Here is an 18,062-nt window from a genome sequence, read left to right on the forward strand (position 1 = left end):
CAAATTATAGTATTTAATAGGAGCATTTTAAATATTAAACTGCCAAAAGTATTATCATCCTAATATATTACCTGTACTGGGGAAGCATTTGAATATCCCCCCATGGTGATGGGGACGGAGAACTGCTCCATAAACACAGGCAATGTGCCTAACTTTCCCGGGAAGATGAAGTCAAAGAGTGACCACAGCTCTCGGAGGTTATTTTGCATTGGTGAGCCAGACAGGATGATCCGATGAGGGGTGCGAAACTATTTGAGGAAAGGAAACACCTTTTTATTAAATTTACCTTTTAGCAATCACCCTTCCTACCCCAAAATGCTCCTCTGCAATATTATTTACACATTTACTCATTATTCTTGCATCATTTTGGTACTCTCCAAAACATACACATTTTATGCAATTACAAATTCTTAATTACATTGGATGAAAAAATGACAAAGAATTTTTTCTTATTGTTGAAGCCGAGCACTATAGAGTTGGGTTTGGTTACATTCTAACAAATGGCCCCTAAAAGAGACACTAAATAATGTGAACAATCAGAATTAAAGACATGATCAAGCGCAAAAATAAGGAGTTCTTTGCATTAAGGAAAATGCACATTTTACATTCCTTGTGCAGTTGGCACAAGAAAAGATTCAATAAATGTGTTACTAAAAGCAGATCATTTATTCTAAATTAAATATTCTTCTCCACCTGGAAATCTCCCTTGTTATAAGAGGTCATACCTGTTTGCAAGCAAGGGTGACAGCAGCATTTGGATTTCGAATTTTGTGTCCTTCGTCCAAGATCACATAATGCCAGTCATACCTGCTAATGTCATCCTGCATCAGTCGAATGTAGGAGTAAGATGTGATCAAAATTCCATGACAATGAGCAACATCTCGAATTAGTTTCTCCTAAGACCATAATAAAATAGTAAAGTCAGTTTTAAATAAGAAGTGACACCCTTTCAATCATGACACAATCTAAAGCACTTTATAAAAATGCACAAATACAAACATAACATGCACAATCATAGACACTATCAGCACTGGAAGTGTATTTGTTAACCTGGCAAGTAGTAAACAGTCATTATTGGTGGAAGGAGACTCTCGAAAAGATGACCAAGTTATAATACATATTTATATAAATATATACATATATTAAATTTTTATTATTTTTTCAAAACATCCTTTGTGTCCATCCTTGTTAAAACAACAATGTGAATGGAAAATATATTAATTTAAAACAAAAGCAAGAAAATAAGAGAAAATCCAAAGACGCACGGCAGACAAATCTAGGATCTCTAACAATATATAACAGGAATTCCAGGACTGAGTGGAAAGGATATAAAAGCAATGATTTTAAAATTATAGAAAAAAAGCCAGTACAGTGGCTTACACCTGTAATCCCAGCACTTTGGGAGGCTGAGGTGGGTGGACTGCTTGAGCCCAGGAGTTCGAGACCAGCCTAGGCAACATAAAGCCTATCTCTACAAAAAAATTTTAAAAGTTAGCTGGATGTGGTGCTAAGCACCTGTAGTCCCATCTACTCAGGAGGCTGAGGTGGGAGGATCCCTTGAGCCCAGGAGGTCAAGGCTGCACTGAGCGGTGATGGCACCACTGCACTCCAGCCTGGGTGACAGTCAGACTCTGTCTCAAAAAAAAAAAAAGAAAGAAAATGATGGAAAACAATCTCCATAAATGGAGCCGAGATTTGAATCTACAGAACAAAGCATCTCCCAGAGTGTCAGGCAGAGACACTAAAAAAAAGACATATCTGTAGACGTAGCTTACTAGATGTCTGAATTCCAAAAATAAATAAAAACAGCCAGGCAAAGTGGCTTATGCCTATAATCTCAGCACTTTGGGAGGCTGAGGGAGGAGGATCGCTTGAGGCCAGGAGTTCAAGACCAGCCTGAACAACAAAGCAAGACCCTGTCTCTACAAAAAATAAAAAAATTCGCAGTGCATGGTGGTGCACAGCTGCAGTGCCAGCTACTCAGCAGGCTCAGTTAAGAAGATTCCTTGAGCTCAGGAGTTTGAGGCTACAGTGAGCTATGATCTCACTACTGCATTCCAGACTGGGCAACAGCGCGAGATCCTGACTCAAAAGAGAAAAATACCTTTAAAAATAAGGAGAAAGTATCATACATTCTAGTCAGAATGAAACAAAAAAAGAAAATATTCCCTTCAGAGGAAAAGGACTGCCTGCATCAGACATCTTTTCTGCAGCACTAAAAATGTCCGAAGGCAAAGAGGAAAATCTTTACATAATTCTAAGAAGGAAAAGTGGTGACCATGGATTCTACATCAATCCAAACTAGCAGTCATGCTTGACGAAGAAAATAAACAAATTCCAGCTTCAGATAGGAAGGACTTGGAAGATCAGTCACCAACAGATTGGCTAGCTACTGTGCACTGTACCTAGACAGTGGAGTGGCGCAGTCGTGGACAAAGAGGAAGGCACGCACAGACGCCATGACCTGAAGAAGGGAAGACAGCAATGCTCCCGGCTCGCATCCTCACCACAGCCCATGCTCACAGCAGCTCCCCAAGGAAGGACAGAGGGGCCATCACTAACTCCATTTTACAGATGAGGGAACTGGGGTTGGAGATGGTAACTAATGTACCAGGTCATGCAGCTGCTAAGTGGTGGAGTCAGAATTCAAATGGAGAAAGGCAGCCAAATCCAAAGCTAGTACTACTGATATTAGGCTACACTACCTCCTACTAAAATATAAAAGAAAAAATTTAAAAAGAAGATTATATGTGATATACATACCATTTCTTAAAATAAATCCTTAAAGCATAACAATAAAGTCTAAATATTAAACACTTAAATATGAATGAAACTGTTAAGAAAGGATCTAAAATATTAAAAGGTATATATTTTTAAGTGTTACTGTAATTCCTGTTTAGTTTCATAAAAGCTGCAGTGAGATTAAGGGAAAATAAAAGTGGACTAAAAATTCCACCCTGTCCAATGGTAGAATGGGACACAGGAAATAGACAGTGTTTAATTCTTAACCATGTCAGAAAAATATGTTAAAATACATTTGTCAAAACTTTAAGCTGATTACTGAGTAACAGTTGCTACTTCTACATAAATACTAGAAAATAAATAGAATGTGGAACTCTCAAACCATTACCAGGGAAAATAATAGAAAATAGCAAAAATCAGGACAACAGAAAACAGAAAACAAGATATCAGGTTTCAGACTAAACTTGGTAACCCACCACATGACAGTGGGTTATTAACAGTGAGACATTCCACTGGGTAAGGCAAAAACCTAGCCTTCTGTTTAAAAGAGACCCAAATCAGACTGGTACTGAAAGTTGTAATATGGGAATTATCAAAGAGATATCAAAGAAATACAAACCAAAAAAGGGCAGGACTAGCAATATAAATATGATACAAAAAGGAGTAAATAGAAAGAGGGATATTTTATATTTTAATGGGGATGCCACAACAAGAAAAAAAAGCCATGAACCTTTACCTACGAAAAAGCACAGCAATCAACACAAAAGCAGAGCCCTTAGAGCTGTCAAAGTGACACACCCACAGCCGACCTAGAGAGCTGACCACAGCCTGAGAGAAAGTCAGATCAAAGAAAATAAAACATTTAAAAAGAGAACGCAAAGAATTTGAGTATCACCATCAGAGCTCCTTTTAACAGTGATCAGCAGCACTTTAGACTATACAAAGAATATTCATTCTTTACACTCTATTAAGAAAAGCTGAAATCAAAATGAGCAGTCAACTTAGCCTGCTAAAAAAGGAAAATGAGAGAATTAGTAAGACAAAAATTAGTGGGTACTAAAAAAACTGGTAGAATTGATGAAGCAAATAATAATTCTTTGGAAAGACTAAACCAAACAAACCTCTGAAAAGTGAGTCAAAAGAACAGACTGAGATGTACAGCATCAGAAATGTCAAAGGAACACAATTACAGATGTAGAGAATACAAAAGTGTTAAACAATATACATGCCACAAAATCTGAACATTTTGACAGATATGATAGCTAAAAAGTTCATTGCCAAAATGGACCCAAGAAAAATCAGACCAACAGAACGAACCAGTACTGAACAATGTTATACTCTTCTCACCAAAAGTCTACCAGACCCAAAGGGGTTTTATGAGTAAAGTAGGAATAGATCCTATTACTGAAATTGTTCCAAAATACAGAAAAAGAATGGATTCCAAATCATTGCTAGTTACAATGATTCCTTGCTAGTTACAAGGCTAGCAAACCCTGTTTTCAAAACTGACACAGCACACTTACATGTGTGCATACACGCCTCTAAACTAGAGGTCAACCACTTTACAGATAAAACCTAGTAATACATTAACCTAATAAGGCTTTTATCACAGCAATACAAGAATAGCTATCAGGAAGCCTAATATAATTCATGTAATCATAATCATCTCATATAAATTTTATAAAATTCAACATCTTCAAAAAATGGTAATTTTGTATCTTCTTAAAGAACTAGGATTAAAATGTGTTTTAATTCAACAGAGTATAAAAGGGTACAACAAGAAAGGCTAAGAAAATCTTAAGGAACAAAATAAGGAAGGGACATTTTCTTCTCATATGTTGTACTTCATGTAACATTCAAAGAGTTAATACAATTGCTGCAGAGAACCACCACAATGCCTGGACCTATTAATAATTTGACAGGTGTGTGCCATATTTTTATTACTATTATGACTACTACTCTTCCATCTTCCCATTCACAAAATTCAACACCTGCACAATACCATATTGAAGGCCACACCTGAAAGAACCATTTCCTAACTTCTGACCTCACAAGAATACAGCAATAAACACCTTGGAGTGTACAACGGCCTTAAAAAACACACGTACGGGTCCTTCAGGACTCCCTCGCGCCAGCCCCACTCAGCTGCTGGTGCCAGTGAAAAAAGCAGTCTGCCCAGAGAAAAACCGTCCACCTCCAGCACCTCACCTGGTCAGACCTGCGACCTTTAGAAGCCAAAGCCGAAATGAATTCTGGACATCACCTAGTGTAGCTGGAGCTTTCCCATAGTTATCAAATGAGACACCAAGCTTCTCAAATGTATACCACTGGAATGATGTTTAGTTTCCTATGCTTGTTTCAGGATTGAAGTTTATTTGGAAAATTCTAAATACTTTTATAGGTATAGAAATTTTAGCTATAGAAATACAAAATTCCAACTGTGTTCAGGAAGATGTATTAATGATTAACAAGAATTTAAAAGATGCTTATGTAAAAAGAGCAAGAAGTTGTTCAAAATGTCCCAACTGAAAATATAATCTCCACTTAGCCACTGGGTAAAACCCCATCTAAGATCATTTGTTATCACCTGATTCAATCACAGAATTCTATAGCTGCCTAGACTGGAGTTTCAATAATGGTGAATTGTTGAATATTATGGACGTCTCTATCCAAACACTTAAAACAAATCATCTCGGGCGGTTTCAAATTAAAAGCTTGTAAAATATGTAACCTCTCCTAGTTTTTGCAATTAATAGGGTACATCTGCAATTAGCCTGACTTACTGAATGCAGTGCTGTTGTCATTAAAAGATGTCTGTGAAAGTGCTGCTGTTATTATGCAGGCTCAAGAGACCAATCCCTCCTAGAGGACAAACAGTGGACTGGTGGAAAACAACAGCCATAAATCACACTGTCAGGCGGCGGGGAGAGGAGTGAAGCACAGGCACATGAAGGCCATTCACGGGAAACACAGTACAGCCGCTTCCTAGGCAGGATTTACTGCACCTGTAATTAATTAAAATTTCCTTCAAGCTAAATCTTTAATAAACAAGGATTTGTGCTGACAATAAGGAAAAAAAAAAGGGCTCCAGCAATATCTCGCAGAACAAGCCCAGCATCTATCATGTCTTCTATCAGGTGTATACACTGACTCTAAAGTTAATAGGAATGATACCACTTTGCATTCTACTATAATTCTTGCGCTTAGAATGTATCTGAAATATTTCAGATGCTTGAGGAATAATGTGGCTTCTTTTTTTTTTTGTTTTAAGTGTTTTATTCCCATCTAGCTTTTTAAAAAGCCACGTCTTTTTGCTCTAGTTTCAGAAAACAGGCCCTTTTAAAGAACGTCATGTTGACAGGAGTTTCATCAGATGGCCAAGTTTTTGTGTTATTTGCTTTTCTTTTTTTTTTTTTTTTTTTTTTTTTTTTTGAGACAGAGTCGCCCAGGCTGGAGTGTAGTAGCGTGATCTCGGTTCACTGCAAGCTCTGCCTCCCAGGTTCATGCCATTTTCCTGCCTCAGCCTCCCAAGTAGTTGGGACTACAGGTGCCTGCCACCACACCAGGCTATTTTTTTGTATTTTTAGTAGAGACGGGGTTTCACCACGTAGCAAGGATGGTCTCGATCTTCTGACCTCGTGATCCGCCCGCCTCGGCCTCCCAAAGTGCTGGAATTACAGGCATGAGCCACCGCGCTGGGCCATTATTTGCTTGTTTAACCACACCTTGCACTTCACTGTTTCCATTTGGGGCCAAGTGTATCTGAACATGAGAATAAAAGGTCTAAGTGATGTTGAATGACCATGAACATTTTTGATAAAGTACATGTGTCCCTTCTCTCTAGACTACACATTGAGTCAATCAGCAATGCCTCATTCAGCATCTTTTCTTTTCCCAACCTCTGAGGTGAAGAGGCCTAAATATTCTTTGTTTCTAACAACAGCAAGAATTACCTGAGTAAATGTTACTATTAGGGACCACACTAAGCTCTTCATACATACATATTAACCCAAAAAGTCCTCACAAGTTTACCAAAACTTACCCATTTTACAGGTGATCAAATCAGGCTCAGAAAGGCAAATGACTCGCCCAAGCTTGCAAAGTTATAAAACAGCAGATCCAAGATTCAAACCCTGGTCTTATAAGCACAAAACCAATGCACCAACTGCATGCTCTTGTTGCTTTTCCCACTCTTATGCATCTACATGTCATGAATTGATTAAAATGAAACAAAACTCTTTAAATTACCTAAGATGTTACAGAACTACTAGAGCCTACATAGCAAAAAAAGGTAGGAGAGAGACAACTGTTTCAGAACATAAGCAATTTCTCATTATGTATCTTGCAATAAATTGAAAAAAAGGAACCTTAATCATTAAATAAACTTTACAACACAGTGCTAAAGATGTCACCACCTACTGTGAGTTATGGAATAGGTATCACAAGACTGCCTTCTTTCATATCTCTTCATTTATTATATTTTCTTTCCCCAAGAAAACAGTTGGCTTTTTAAGGTTAGTTAAAAACATCCTTCTCTTTTTTTTTTTTTGGAGCCCTAGCAACATCAAACACCTGAAATGCAGTGTTTCTGGTTGTTTTAACAAATAAATATTAATCAACTCACATGAAAGTTGCTCTATATTAGAAAAAAAAGATCACAAAATACAATGAGAAAAAGAAAATCTTGAACTTTTATTAAATGAGATTTCAAGTGACCATTAAAAGAGATTCAGAAGCCTAAAAATTTCTTTATCAGATTTCATCATTTGGTTGAAACTATCAGCTGTATATTTTTTTGCATGGCTGCTGGGTATGCATTTGACAATTACAAATTATGCTGCCAATCAAAGACTATTAACAATGATAACATAGCATCAAAGGGTGAGAGAGGTGGGAAGCTAGAGGGCAATCTGGGGAAGAAGAATGGTAGATGTGCTCAATTGAGAAACTGACCATTTGATATTTTTCCAAATGAAAAATTGTCAATTTTTTTTTTTTTTTTTTTTGGGACAGAGTCTCGCTCTGTCACCCAGGCTGGAGTGCAATGGTACAGTCTAGGCTCACTGCAATCTCCGCCTCCCAGGTTCAAGAGATTCTCCCGAGTAGCTGGGACTACAGGCGCATGCCACCACACCCAACTAATTTTTGTATTTTTAGTAGAGATGGGGTTTCACCACGTTGACCAGGCTGGTCTCAAACCCCTGAGCTCGTGATCCACCCACCTCAGCCTCCCAGAGTGCTGGGATTACAGGTGTGAGCCACCGCGCCTGGCCACTTTTCAAAATTTATGTCATACCAGCTACAACAAAGCATTTGGAAAATAAAGATAATCTACTTGAATGATAAGCAAAACAATTCTGGCATTATTACTCTTTTAAATATTTCTAAACAGAAATTCTCTTCCCTTCCCTGTTCTGTACAGTATTGAATGTCCCAATGTCAGAGTACCATTATTAAATTTAGACAGAACAGCTGGTGGGCACAGAAAGCTCATCCACTGCAAAAAGCAATCACAGCTGATAAGGAAGTCAGGCATTATGATGACGAATCACCATAAACAGAACTTTTGAAATATGAATAAGAAACATAGACTCTATTGTAATTTAACACACATGTAGGCCAGCAGGTATGCATGTGTAGTGACAAAGATCTGCACATACAGAGAAGATTGAAGCTGCAGAGGAAGCAAATACCCCTTCAGTAGTTGAATCTAGAAACCAAAGTTATGATCTTAGAAATGTCAATATCAAGGCCTATGGAAAGAAACTATTAATACATTTTCAATGTGTCATCACCACAAATAATAAGCCAATATTAACATTAATAAAAAGTAATAAATATAGCGCTTCTAAGTCAAGAATATAGTTTGATACATATAAAAGTACATCTTTCTGATCTTTTGCCTAACAGTTTACATCTTTAGTGATCTAAGATACTTTATAATGGAAAAGGAACAGTAGGAAGAGAGTTGAGAGTCTGAATAAAAACACAAGAAAACTAATGCTGTTTTTCCTCAAAATTTAATTAAGAATCTTCAAGTTAAAGTCCTTGGTAAACTGTAAAACACTGAAAAAATTATTAACCACCATATGTATGCATGTGTCTGTGAAGGTAAAACAACCTCAGAAGGTAAAACCACTTCAACCAAAAGTGAAGTATCTCTTCTTAAAAGTTTGCCCTCCAAAGTTAAGGAGGCAAATTTCACCAAGTTCACTGTCAATTCTATTTCCATAATGAGTCCATGTATGTGGTTTACATGAAGGCAGTTCTTCAAACTATGGTGACAAAGGAACTGGAGGCAAGCTATGATCCAGGTAAAGGTGTCCAATACGCACACTTTACTAGCCCACAAGAAAATGAAAGGAAGAACATTTTTTTAAATTGCCTTTATAAGACAAACATCAGCTAATGAGTCCTGCTACAGGATTTTGCAGCACAAAACACTAAGATGTTAACAGATAACAGAAAAGAAAAGGGAACCACAAATGCTTTACAAGGATAGTGACAGGATAGTTTAAGGTTTGACAAACCACTTAAGGTTTGACTAGACAACAATCTAAACTGTTATTATCTTCATATTGCTAAAAATCACTTCTTTTTATAACTCACAGCATTTACCCTAATTTATTAATTATCTTATCCAGTTTATTTTCCACTTATCACTTAAAATTCTGGGCAAAGTCAGTTGGTTTTAACAATAACAGTGTAAGCAAAATTCCATCTCGCCTTACTTATGCTACCAAACCATAGATTTTTCTGAGTCACTTCTATCAAAAGCTTGTTTTTCCATGAACACAAATACAACAGGAATCCTGGAGTTTTGTGGTCCTCATGCATCTGACTCCGTAAGGCAAACACTCCATAGCCCTTGCAGCCAGCACTGCTTTCCTGGGCCCTGATAACTCACTCAAGAGCTCAGAAGACTCGGGAAAGAAAGAACTAGCTGCTAAGAGACTGCTGCTTCTCCTCAATAATGTAACCTGCAAATTCACAGTGAAACTGTGTGATTATTATTTATTCAACAAATGCTTATGGGTCACCTGGGATACAAAAATGAATCAGACACAGTCCCTACTCAACAGAGCTCACAGTCTGGATGGTTGGACAGACGAGAAGAAAAAAGGAAGAACACAACGTATCTATGCTACCCACAGGTGCACAGATAAAGCTCCTTTTTGATACTGTGATGTTACCAAACTATAAGTGAAGAAATACAACTGTCAATACATGACGATCAAGGATTCGGGGAACAAAACACAACTAAAAAGCAACAACACTTGGGAAATTCTCAAAATGGAAAGTTTCTTCTTTCATTCATCAAAAACAGATTTTAAATGCATATTAACAAATGCATTTACCAATTAAGAGTTGTTATTCTACTTCCGTATCCACTTTCCTAAAACTGTTTAAAGCCGCTAATGCCCAAAGTCTCTCCTTACTGCCGCTAATGCCCAAAGTCTCTCCTTACTGGACGCAGTCACCTGTGCCACCAGGCTTGTGCCCTGTCTGAGACGATTCATATTTCGCTGGACAACAAACATGTCACACCACCACCACAGACTGTTGGAACAATAAGACCTATATTCATAACTGTTCTGAAAACACAGAGCTCTAAAGTAAGTCAATAATAAAATAACTTTAAATGCACAGGAAAAAAACAGGAATATACATTTGAGAAACACATGGATCAGAGAAAAACCAAATATGTAAAATGGAGGGCATTAAAACAAAACAAAAAGGTATTGAAATATTATGTTACCTTTTTGTGGGTATAGGAACCGGTTTCATGTAGAATTGCCACTCTGAACGGAGGCCACCACGTGTGAAATTCCTTCACCCACTGATGCATCACTGTTGTTGGACAGACAATTACAGTTGGACCCAACCCCTCAAACCTGCATCCAAACGTCCAAGAAGAAAACAACCATGAAAGAGCATATACAGTCATCAACTGCTCAAAAGATCCCCCAAAACAACAAACAAAAAACTCAGTTAAAAAAAAAATGCTAACTATGGAAATTTATTGATATTTTCTTTAAGAAAAAGTTACTGAGGTTAAAACCCAGTAAGTAAAATCTCTATAATCCCATTGATTAATTCGTGGATGTAGGTGGTAAAACACTAAATAATATATTAAGAGATATAACATCTATAGTAACATAAAAGAAAATCAAACAAATATTATTTAACAAAAATACTCTTCTTTTCCCTTCTACTACAGATTAGTGAAGTTTTTATACATTAGTGAAGTGTATCTTAACCTAAGTGAACATAACAGGATCCTAAATTTGCCTGAAGCTTTATAGTCTACCAAGAGTTTTCAACCCACAGAATTTCAACCTCACTGCCCTAGGAAGCAAGCAGGCCAGAAATGCTCCACTGATGCGGGCTCAGAAGGCTGGCATGGCACAGGTGACACGGCTACCAGGGGACAGAGGGCTACCTAGCAGCCAGTCTTCACTTACTGCAGCCTGTCCTCACTACACCACCCTGCCTGCTCCTCCACACCACAACAGCATCATGGAGGAGCATCCCAGTGGGTGTTCTCTCCTGGGAAGCCCACACCAACCGAGTACGAGCTAGCACTGCTGTGTGGGCAGGTGGCTGGGCAGCAAAATCAAGAGCCTTAACGGCACTCAAGCATTGACCCAGCAATCCCAATACAAACATTTATACAATGGGATACACACTGGAGCATTCTTTTTACTGCAGAAAAAGTGGGCGCTACCTATGTCCATAGAGAAGAGGGAAGCTGAATGAACTATCCCATTTCTTTAAAAAGCATGGGCCAGGGGTTAGGGGCACTGCCTGGATCTGAATCCCAGCTCTGCACACATTGTATGATCTCGGGCACACTATTTAACCTCTGGAAACCTCAGTTTTTCATTTTCAAATGGGAATAATAACAGTATTGATCTTATTGGGTTAAGAAGATTAAATCAGTTAACATCTATAAAGTGCTTAAAACAGGACCATACAGAAAATACTGTAAGATTCTGTTAAGTAAGATGGAATATCATACAACTATTAAAATCATTTTAAAGAAGTTAATAAACTAGAAAAATGTTCATAATTTTTAAAAATTATTTATTATTTTTTAAAAATAATTATTAAATTATCCCAATTTCCTTAGACATAGGTATAGGTGGAGAAACTGGTTGTGGCCATTGTCTCAACATCCATTCCCTTCTCTCTTTTTCCTGAAGAATCAGATTTCTGCAGGTGCCCCTCCTTCTTCCTTCCCACAGACACACAGTTTATGGGACTCTGACCACTGCCTGGCTCAGGAGCAGGAATCTTGACTCATCTATAACCTGTCAGTGCATGGTACTCCCCTGAAATTCTCACTAGTCCATGAAGCTGGCCTGGCAAGACTGACCAACTTTGTAAGGAAGAATTACATTCTAGGTTGGGAGAGACTTTTCTCTCCTGGTCTTCCTAGCTACATGTACAGACCAATGGTCACTGGGTTACAGTGGTAAGGAGATCTAATGATTACAAGGAGACCTGGCCTTGGGCAAAAATTAAAGTATCTGGGTCCCTGAAGACATCATTGAACTGCTGATCACGCTGTGTCCACAGCCTCCCCCTTTGCAGGTTTCTAGGTGTACCATACATTTGTGAATGTTTAACCCAATTTGAGGCCAGGTTTCACTTAGGTGCAGTCAAATATCCCGATACATCCTACATTATATTCCCTGTCCGCATCTGCACTCCTCCTGCCCTTCTGGGACAATGGGACAAGTGTCCCTTTTCTTGTTTGAGACCAATCCCTTTAGCTAAGCTCTTGGGCTTTTATCTCCACAAGCAATGCTGCCATTACTGTAGCCAATTTATCTTCAGTCTTGCTGGAGGTTGGATGCCAGTCAGTGCATAAGATGAAAATTAAGCAGAAGTCAAAACTAACCATGGCAACCTCTTCAACAACACTCAGCTCATGTTACAAGAGGCAACTAAAAGCTGGGACTGACTGAGGGCATCACAGGGCCACACGCCTGCCTTTCACACACCTGGAACAGAGTCACTGCACTCTGCACATTGTCATCCCTCCCCTCCACTACCTTTTCCTGCCCCACAAAGATGTTGACTGTGTGAAGCCAAATGCACATACATTACTCCACTGTATACACTATCCCCATTCTATCTCACTAATTCCCACAATTTCAATTCTAGATGCTGGTAATGCCAAATCTAGGTCTCCAGCCTAGATTTGGAGTTCACTATTCTGAACTCCAAACCACCACACACTAGGTATCTCACTGCCGATATCCCCATAGCACTACACACCATCCTCCCTTGCCTGGCTGTCTCCCATCCCTGTGCTTCCAAACCAATGGACAGAACTGTCTCCCACTGTCCAGGCGCCCAAATCAGAAACCTAGGCCTTATCCTTGAGCAGACCTGCTTGCTGTCCACCATGAGCAACCTACACTGAGTTCACATCATTTTTACCTCCTGAATCCTTTCAGTCACAGTGTCTCTCCGCCTACACTGTTACTATGCCAGTTCCAGCCACTCTCCTCTCTCATCTGGGTTATTGCATCTTCAAGGATGATTATTTCAAACAGTAAAATTTGAATTCCTCATCCCCTCACTTCAAAGCCTCCAATGGCTGCCCACTGCTCTTGGGACAGAGATTAAACAGCTGGATTTGGCCTACGAGGCGACAAAGACTGACCTCTGCTCGGCTCTCCTGCCTTACCTCTCACTGCCACTATCCTAACACTTGCTCCTGTGGCCAGCAGCCCACCAGCCTGAACAGTCTTCCCTTCCTCCAATCGACCTTCACCTTGTCGTGGTTACCCTCTTACCCCTCCAGCTACCTTCTACTCAACATTCAGATCTCTAGCTTCCTCAACAAAGCCTTCCCTGTCCCTTTCTCTGTAAACAAGTTAAGGACTCTTCCTTAGTGCACTCCACATTAACCCTGTCGTAACACAAATCACCTTTACTATACTTGTATGAGATCCTCCCTAAACTCTGTGAGAGGAGAGAGAATCTCTTCTTCAAATGATCTCAATGCCTACCTAATGGGAAGCAATTAATGAATACTGGCTTTATTAAATTAAAACATTTTTTAAGATTGGAAGAAAATATATCAACATGCTAAAAGAGATTATTTCAGAGTTGGGGAATCATAAGTGATTTTTGTTTCCTTACTAGAGCTCAGAAATAAATGATTCCTGAACTTAAAACAATTTTTGGCCGGGTGCAGTGGCTCACGCCTGTAATCCCATCACTTTGGGAGGCCAAGGCAGGTGGATCACCTGAAGTCAGGAGTTCGAGACCAGCCTGGCCAACATGGTGAAACCCCGTCTCTACTAAAAAATACAAAAAAACTAGCCGGGCGAGGTGGCGGGCGCCTGTAGTCCCAGCTACTCAGGAGGCTGAGGCAGGAGAATGGCATGAACCCAGGAGGCAGAGCTCGCAGTGAGCTGAGATCCGGCCACTGCACTCCAGCCTGGGCGACAGAGCGAGACCCCGTCTCTACCTAAACTACAAAAATTAGCCGAGTGTGGTGGTGAGTGTCTGTAATCCCAGCTGCTTGGGACGCTGAAGCATGAGAATTGCTTGAACCCGGGAGGCGGAGGTTGCAGTGAGCTGAGACTGCGCCACTGCACTCCAGCCTGAGTGACAAAAGCGAGACTCTGTCTCAACACAAACAAACAAACAAAATACAACTTTTACAAATAACTAAAGAGTAAATCATACAGTGCTTGAAATATTAAAAATCATCTACTACACAACTGAAAAATAATCTGTAGTTCTATAGAAAAATAACGAAACTTTGGTCAAGCCCTAACTTAAATGAGGCCTACACTTATACTCCAACGTGACAAAATACCTATGTCTACTTTGAAACCCTCCCTGCCTCCAGCTACAGTCACCACTGTCCCTGCCCTTCAACTGGGTGGAAAGGGTCAGACTACAAGAAGCCAGAGGCTACAGGAGACTCCGACACTCTTCCTACAGAGTTTCTAAGCTATGCTCCTCACCAAGGCAGGGCCTCTCTAGGCACCCCTCGAGCTCCCTGAGGAGAGTGGGACTCTGCCCTGGCCCCTTCCGTGGCAGCAAGCCTTTCTAAAAGGATTAAATGCACCAGCTTCTTTCTGTCCTCCAAGGGGAATAAAAGAGTTATCATCAATATGCACTTAGCAGGGATTAGGAAACAACCAATCAAAAGCTGTCTAAAAGATTTTTACAACAAACTTACATTCAGATAAGCATAAATACATGTATATGTTTTTTCAGGTTATACAGTATTTTTTTCTTTTTTATAATACGCCTTCTGCAAACTGCTACATTGATGACTCACATTTTGTTATTTAAGGCTAGTATATTCTTCTGGCTGAACATCTATCTGGCATTATCATGATGCCCTTTAATTTCTGCTATTTTCCCTCTAGTAGAAAAATTTGGAGATTTTCACGCTGAGTTGAGATCTAGAAGCAGACCTAGATTGTTGCTGGACCACAGCAGGACAATCAACTCCATTAACAGTCATGTCGTCAACTGAACCACCCTTTCCTAACCCCTAATTCCAGTGAGATGAACTTGAGTAATGGCTAAGTGTACTACAGTGATTAGCATCAATTACCAAACAGACTACAATTCCTTTAATCTCTGATTACCATTGATTACCTAATAAATTTAGGGCAAGCCAATAGCTCCATGGTCAAATATATCAACCTGCAAGATGGAAATCTGCTAGTCATACCCAGAACTTACCAAGAACAACAAAGTAAAATATTTATCCTTGAACGTTTATTAAATTTAATAACATTATAAATTAACAAAATGATATCCAAGACTTTAAAAAATTAACTGAAGTTTGAAAAGTCAATTTATTTCCTTTTCATTGTAAGATTGAGGGGCCTATCATTATACTATGAACGGCAAAGTGAAAAGAAGGTGGCGTATCTATTATGAACGGGGAACACAGCAACCATATAGATGTTTATTAACCATATGTAATATGCTTCTCTGTCTTCTAGAAACACACATACAAAACACATTTTTAAAAAACAACAAATCAAACTTCTTTTAACATGACGTTTCTTGGTACCACAGAGACACTGTTTCTACTTCAATGTTCATGGTCCTTAAAATTACAACACTAAAATCATCTCAAATTAGGGCCCCTCTACAGTTTGTAAGAGTTCACAGGAAATATACATAGCCAATGAGGCAATAACAGCTCACACAGAACTTCATTTGACCTTAAGAGCTATTTTTCTGTAAGACATAAATATAGAGAACTCCCAAATTCATCTGGTTCCAGAGGAGGATGTGTTATAAAGTTGTTAGGAAGATGTGGTCCAGTCCGCCCTGGTACATATGAATGGAGGTCAGGACCACACTCCTCTGTAAACTTCCACTCATGAGGAGCCCAGGTGTTTGTGGTGCAGCACCACATTCTCGCAAACCACTTCCACCAATAACATCTTAATAAAGACAATCTGGGATGTAGTCCAATATGCCACGTTATTTCATTATAGAGAAGAGGATATAAGCATTGATAGTTAATTGATTACAGCTGCTGTTCATTATTAGCCTTGACTTCATTCTTAGTAGGATTGTCACCACCCAAGAGAGCATGTTTTAATTTTTAGATCAAAACTACACTGCAGGGATGACTTTAGGTTTCCCAGGACCCGAGCATTAGACTCCACGTAAGTTTGATGATAATAGGAAGGGAAGCAAAGAAAAGAAATGGGAAATAAGAAAATCCCAGAAACCATTTAAGGAAAGAGAGTCCTAGAAACTATTTGGAGGAGTTTGGGGTAGTCTAGTTACCAAAACCACCCAATAGAGTTGCAGAAAACAAGCCAACCAAAGAGCTTATTTGAAACAGAAAAAGCATTTTATTTGAAACAGAGAAAGCATATTAAAAAAATAAAGTCATAGATAAGACAACACTAAATGCCCACTTTCAACTTCAACTTTTCCTTAGATTTGGAATGTTTTCACATGCTTCCAAGCAAAATGTAATAGAATTCTCATATTTTGAAAAAATCCCCTGCTTCAATATAACTTCCTTGTAACAACAACAACAAAACGTTTAGCATTTAAAAATCTCCAAGTGTTTTCTTCCCCTTCCTACATCTATATAAATGCAACTGGGGTTCTAAAATATTCTAAAACTCCAAACACTCCTCACAGAAGTATTGATCTGCTAACTTAACGAAAAGAGTAAGAAATAAAAACAAAACACTAAACTCTGGAGACTAAAGAAACATGATCATGACTCAGTTTATGGTTCATATTTGGCTCTCTACTAAGCATTTTGCTGCTGATGAGCTGGAGTGTAGGAAGAACTTTGGGCACTTGCTGACTTCAGTGAAGCACACTAACACTATTGTAAAGGTTATCTCCAAATCATATGTAGTGAGTGTCTGAGGTTTCCAGGGCACACCCCTCTAGCAAATACCTTGCTCTTACTCTTTACATAAGCCCTGAAACACAAGGAGCTTGGACTTATCTGGGTTCAATATGATGAAATATCCTACATAATTTACCTACCAATATTTTTACCAATACCGATTTCTGTAAAGTCAATTTACAGTTTAAATATGGAAGTGCTCATAGTACTTTCTTTCAAAATAAAGTATTTCAGTCCTACCACACCAAATAGATTAAATGCTTATTCTTCTGGAATACAAAAGCCTTAATAGTTTATTTAAATTTCTAAAGAGAAGAAAGATTAACATCTAAACATAGTTTTCTACCATTTTACGTAGTCACTTAGGTTTTGGCCTTAGAATTTATTACATAAAGTTCACAGATTGGGAAAGGCAGAAAGCACAAGGATCAGACAAGTAACTTCATTCAAAAACAAAAGAGAGAGCAAGCTATCTAGAAATGCTATCATGCACACTCATTATAAAGGAAATTAGGGAGAATGGCTTCTTCAAAGCTCCAACTCTCCCCATGAATAGACTTTGTACTTACTGTAATGCTCACCTGGTCTCCTGCCAGAACAACTATTTTAATGCAAAATTTAATAAATGGAACTAAAGGTATTACGTCTAATTTAAAATTCCATATTGTGTAAACTATTGATATTAACATAATTGAGTTTGTAAACAATCCATTTGTAGAAGCTAACCTTAGACATCGTATTGACCCAAAATATCTAGTGGGGCTCATCTGCAAAATGAAGCATCAATGCCTGGAATTCATTAAAAGTGTTACATGTTTAATTTCTCCTGCCCTACAGCTCCATTGTCTCGTAAAATTTTTCCTTTGATGTCCCCCACTAAAAGAATTAAAGGAATATTGTAATTGAAATATCATCAATAATTCACAAGACCCTCCTC

General features: G+C 38.6%; 1 protein-coding gene across 7 annotated transcripts in view; it reads right to left on the bottom strand.

The window, feature by feature from the left end:
• The window catches only part of ERCC6 (ERCC excision repair 6, chromatin remodeling factor), an 82,154-nt gene that overhangs the window by 25,459 nt on the left and 38,633 nt on the right, over window positions 1-18,062 (bottom strand). For all 7 annotated transcript variants that reach the window (XR_004436806.1, XM_033210009.1, XM_033210008.1 and 4 more), the window contains 3 exons: window positions 10,502-10,637; window positions 726-896; window positions 72-248 (listed from right to left, as the gene is read on the bottom strand). Coding sequence is in view for 6 of the 7 variants with exons in the window: in XM_033210009.1 (XP_033065900.1) it covers window positions 72-248; window positions 726-896; window positions 10,502-10,637 (484 nt within the window). In the remaining variant the exon portion in view is untranslated. The remainder of the gene's footprint in view (window positions 1-71; window positions 249-725; window positions 897-10,501; window positions 10,638-18,062) is intronic.

Source organism: Trachypithecus francoisi, unplaced genomic scaffold (genome assembly GCF_009764315.1).
Source record: "Trachypithecus francoisi isolate TF-2019V2 unplaced genomic scaffold, Tfra_2.0 Lachesis_group9, whole genome shotgun sequence".
Classification (NCBI taxonomy): domain Eukaryota; kingdom Metazoa; phylum Chordata; class Mammalia; order Primates; family Cercopithecidae; genus Trachypithecus; species Trachypithecus francoisi.